A 4,070-nucleotide genomic window follows, 5' to 3' on the forward strand; every position below is an offset into this window, starting at 1 on the left:
CTAGCATGCAGCTGAAATGTTAGCTGAACTCCAAATTAGCCTAAAAAAAATGAAAAAATCCTAAATTAGTCAAAACAGCTAGCATGTAGCTGAAATTTTAAAATGCCAAAACAGTCCAAAAAGCTAGCAGAGTATCATTATAACTTTCAACTTTACCACACTCCGACTCCATATAGTATAAATTAATGACTAATCGACTATTAAATTGATCGTCGACAATTTTAATAGTCGATTAGTCGACTAATCGTGGACTAATCGTGGCAGCCCTATTGAGATTCAGTCATTCTGTTCAAATCATTGGGTCAAACCCGCCTAATAAAGTACTGCTCAACATCCAGAACTCTGGATCTGAATCACTTCCTCTTTCAGAGATTCATTTTTAGACTCAGCGTCTGCTATCTCTAAAGTTTTTTTCTGTAGGGGGGCAGATTTGAAATGTACACTTAAATGCTCGGAATGATCAAACTCTAAAAATACTGCAACCACCCAATAGTAGAGTATTGTGCAAGAGGGCAGGGTGGTGGTCTTCAGTCCTTCATATTCTGGGGATCGAGGGCAAAAACAAATGAAATAATTAAACTGTTTTAATTTAACAGAATTCCACAGGTAGGTGAGTACCATGCCAGAAAAACCCCACACAGGTTAATTAGTCACCTGGAGATACTAAACATCAGCAACCACAGTAACCTGAATTAGCGTCAACTTCCTCACAGGGAGAGCGGTGGACCCGTCACGCCTCCACGCCTGCTAGCTCTGGCGGCAGAGGAGACTTCGGATGCTTGCTTTCAAAGTGCTGCTTGAAGGTTTTCGGGTCTGGCATTTGGGTCTAAATTAAGAGAGGAAAAAGAATAATTAGAAAATGAAACAAGGTTTGTGCTGGTAACCTTATCACAGCAAACAGCCAACTGTATAAGAACAAGATCCTGACATGAACAACCACGGAGCGGATCGTGTTCACAACATGAGGACAGTGTTCCCTTGTTGTACTGCACTTCACCTTTTGGGGTCCTACTGCTTCACAGATTAGCTTCAGTACAATTTCGAATGTTTTTTTTTTAATCAGTCTAATCCTACATTGCCAATTTCACTACACTCTGACTCCATATAACGACTAATCGACTATTAAATTGACTATTTTAATAGTCGATTAGTCGACTAATCGTGGCAGCTCTATTCCACAGTGAATGAGGGAACACTGTACTTACATTTGCTCAATGGTGTCACCACCAAGCATTACTTTTCAGTTTCAGTTTTTTTTCAGTTTATTTTATTTTGAATTAAAATACTTAAAATCCCAACAATGTAAAGGTGACTCAAACTTTGTTTTCATCCAATTTCCTCCAAGTCCTCAAATGTTTACAGTTGATGTACATGATAAACTTAAAGCAAACGATTTTCTGTTTAAAACAAATGTTTGTGCCTGTATTGACTAATGAAACATTATGCTTTTTTAGCGTCTAAGCTTCAACATTATTTCATTTTGTTTTAAAGACCCACTCCAAAAGAAATGTTTGGTGTTTTTAACATGTTCTTGTAGCATTTTCTTATGACATATTTAAAATAATTTAAGACTAAAAGTGCGTTTCTGAGTATTATTTTAATCCTGATGGATCAGGAGCAGATAAAAACCAGCTCTCAGCAATTGAAATGGGCCAACATCTCCCAGCTCCACTCCATTCTGATACATCCACTTGCACACAACTAGATCCATTAACATCTTCATTTTCTTCATCTGAGCTGGAATCAGGATCAAAACTGTACGACTACACATCTCTGATATTGCTTACAGTTTTTGTTGAACTGCTACAGTTAGGTTGGGGCTGTGAGTGGCTGTCAGCTAGAGGAAAAGTGTAAACAAAGGCATGATGGGAAATAAGTGGAGGCTTACATCACGCCAACAGTCTCACTCACAACTCGCAGACGGATTTCTGATGAACTCCAGCCACTCTGCAGAAAATATTAGGGTTGGGTATTGATTATAGTTTCCAGAATAGATTCAATTAAGATTTTTTTTAACTCTTTAGATTCTTCTATTCAATTCAACTTTGAGTTTACACATTTAAACACATTTGTTTAGAAATACATTAATAATCTACTATATGTTTTGAATATATTTATTTTAATCTGATCCAGTTCACATAAACGTATCAGTGAAATAATGAGATTGTTAATATCATCCAGTGTTACATGGATTCTCTAAAGGAGAAGTTCTAACTAAAATGTTCAGATCATTAACATTGGAAACATTGTTCTGCTTCTCCTGGAGGATGTTTCAGTTTGACCACTAGGTGGAGATCACGCTGTAGAATTACATCTTTTTCCAGAAGAAGAAAGTATGAGGAAAAAACTGCGTTTTAGACCACAAATAGTTACTTTAAAAAAAAATGTCCTTAAGAGTTTAAAAATTCATGCCTGTGAGTTTATAAAGATGTTCATTTAGTCAGAATGTATGTTTACGTTAGTGTTAGCATTAGATGTCCTATGGATAATTCCATTAAACATTAGCATCAAGCTAGCGGACTTTAGCTTTGTGTGCTAAATCAATTTATATTTTTTATATTTTTTAATCGATTATTGATCTACTAAGCTTAAATCGTTTCAAATCGATTAATCTATTTTATTATCCCAGCCCTAGAAAATATGTCAAAAAAAACATTAAACGCTACTTGATTTTGACTAAAAATGGTATAATCATTATTAAAAGACCATTGGGAAAAATTTTACAACAGATACAAATACAGTTGGAGTGGGTCTTAAAGGAACTAAAACCTGCTCTCATATAGAACACCTTATTTTGTTTAGTCGTGTTTGAGATTAAAATCTGATTCGTTTTCTGTTTTTGTTAAATAATAAAGGATTGGATTGATAACCATCAGCTCAATAAATCCTTTAATAAGTACAAACTGCATGGTTTACATGCTGATGATATTAGGTAGATAAAAGGAGTAACGTGATTTACAGTTAAATCTTAACCAGGGCCAGAATAATTAGCATTGACACAACGATTCATCATGCGCAAATTATGGAGAAAAAAAAATGCTTTTCTATTGGCTGTTAACTTTAATTTCAAGGTATGTTAGCATTATAAATATACACAAATTAACTTGAATGAAAATATGGCAAATAAACCAATGAAATTAATATGATTGAACAAAGTAGAATCAGAAATTAAACATAATTACAAGCTCAGGTTTATCATGGTGGTGATACTAAGCCCTGACCATGCTGCAACCCCTCCCCTGCTCTCCAAGGGTTCTGCTAACATACCCGGCACACAGCGCAGGTGTATACCAAAGCAGCCTTCGCTGCTGCTTTCTGGTCATGTCCTTTGGCCTTCTTAATCTCTGCCTGCTTTTTGGCGTTTTTCTGCTGGGACTGAAACTTCTGGTGCCCCCGGGCCATTTCTGCCGTTACACCTGAAAAAATGAGACAGGAATCTCATCAGAAAATCACCACAAAGATGTTATCCAGCCATGAATGGGATGAGCTATGACAGGGAACTCTGGACAGTTTCTACAAGGAATCGAGCTCTCTCCTTAAATCACATATATGACTCACATCATCTCAAGTTTGGAGTAAATTAACTCTGAATATTTACATATCTCACAGCTGTGGTGGAGGTGAAACTGTTTAGGGCTGGGACACCTCTCAGAAGTAGGGGAACCAGTCAGGTTAAATGAACTAAATGTCCCCAAAACACTTTGAGATTCTACAAATACCGAAGTTACTACCTCCGTAATGATGGTACTGGGTCAGTGGTTGTTCAAGTTCAGATAAACAGAGCAAGGATTCATTTACAGAACGTGTCAAAGTCAAGGCCCAGGGGGGCGGATCCGGCCCGCTAGATCATTTTATTTTATTGTTATTAATAGTTTGATGTTATCTTGCGCTTTTTTCTTTTTTTCTTTCTTTTTTAACTTGTCCTGTCCAACAGCTGAGCAAACAGATGCGGGCTGAGAGCCTCTAGTGTTGGTCAGATTTTACTGTCAAAACAGGGATTTATTCAGTATAAACCTCTGTTGTATTTCATGCTAAACTTTATTTATATCGATTATATTTTGTGTTTGTTT

General features: G+C 36.5%; 1 protein-coding gene across 3 annotated transcripts in view; it reads right to left on the reverse strand.

Annotated features, from left to right (window-relative positions):
* Positions 1–144: 144 nt before the first annotated feature.
* The window catches only part of LOC112152012 (zinc finger protein 706), a 5,440-nt gene continuing 1,514 nt past the window's right edge, over positions 145–4,070 (reverse strand). The window contains exons 2-4 of one of the 3 annotated variants that reach the window (XR_004949380.1): positions 3,268–3,416; positions 655–826; positions 145–542 (exon numbers count right to left, since the gene is read on the reverse strand). Coding sequence is in view for 2 of the 3 variants with exons in the window: in XM_036216070.1 (XP_036071963.1) it covers positions 731–826; positions 3,268–3,402 (231 nt within the window). In the remaining variant the exon portion in view is untranslated. Of the gene's footprint in view, positions 543–566; positions 827–3,267; positions 3,417–4,070 lie in introns of those variants that run through there. The other 2 variants (XM_036216070.1, XM_024281217.2) reach the window with 2 other exon arrangements.

This window comes from Oryzias melastigma, linkage group LG16 (genome assembly GCF_002922805.2).
Source record: "Oryzias melastigma strain HK-1 linkage group LG16, ASM292280v2, whole genome shotgun sequence".
Lineage (NCBI taxonomy): Eukaryota > Metazoa > Chordata > Actinopteri > Beloniformes > Adrianichthyidae > Oryzias > Oryzias melastigma.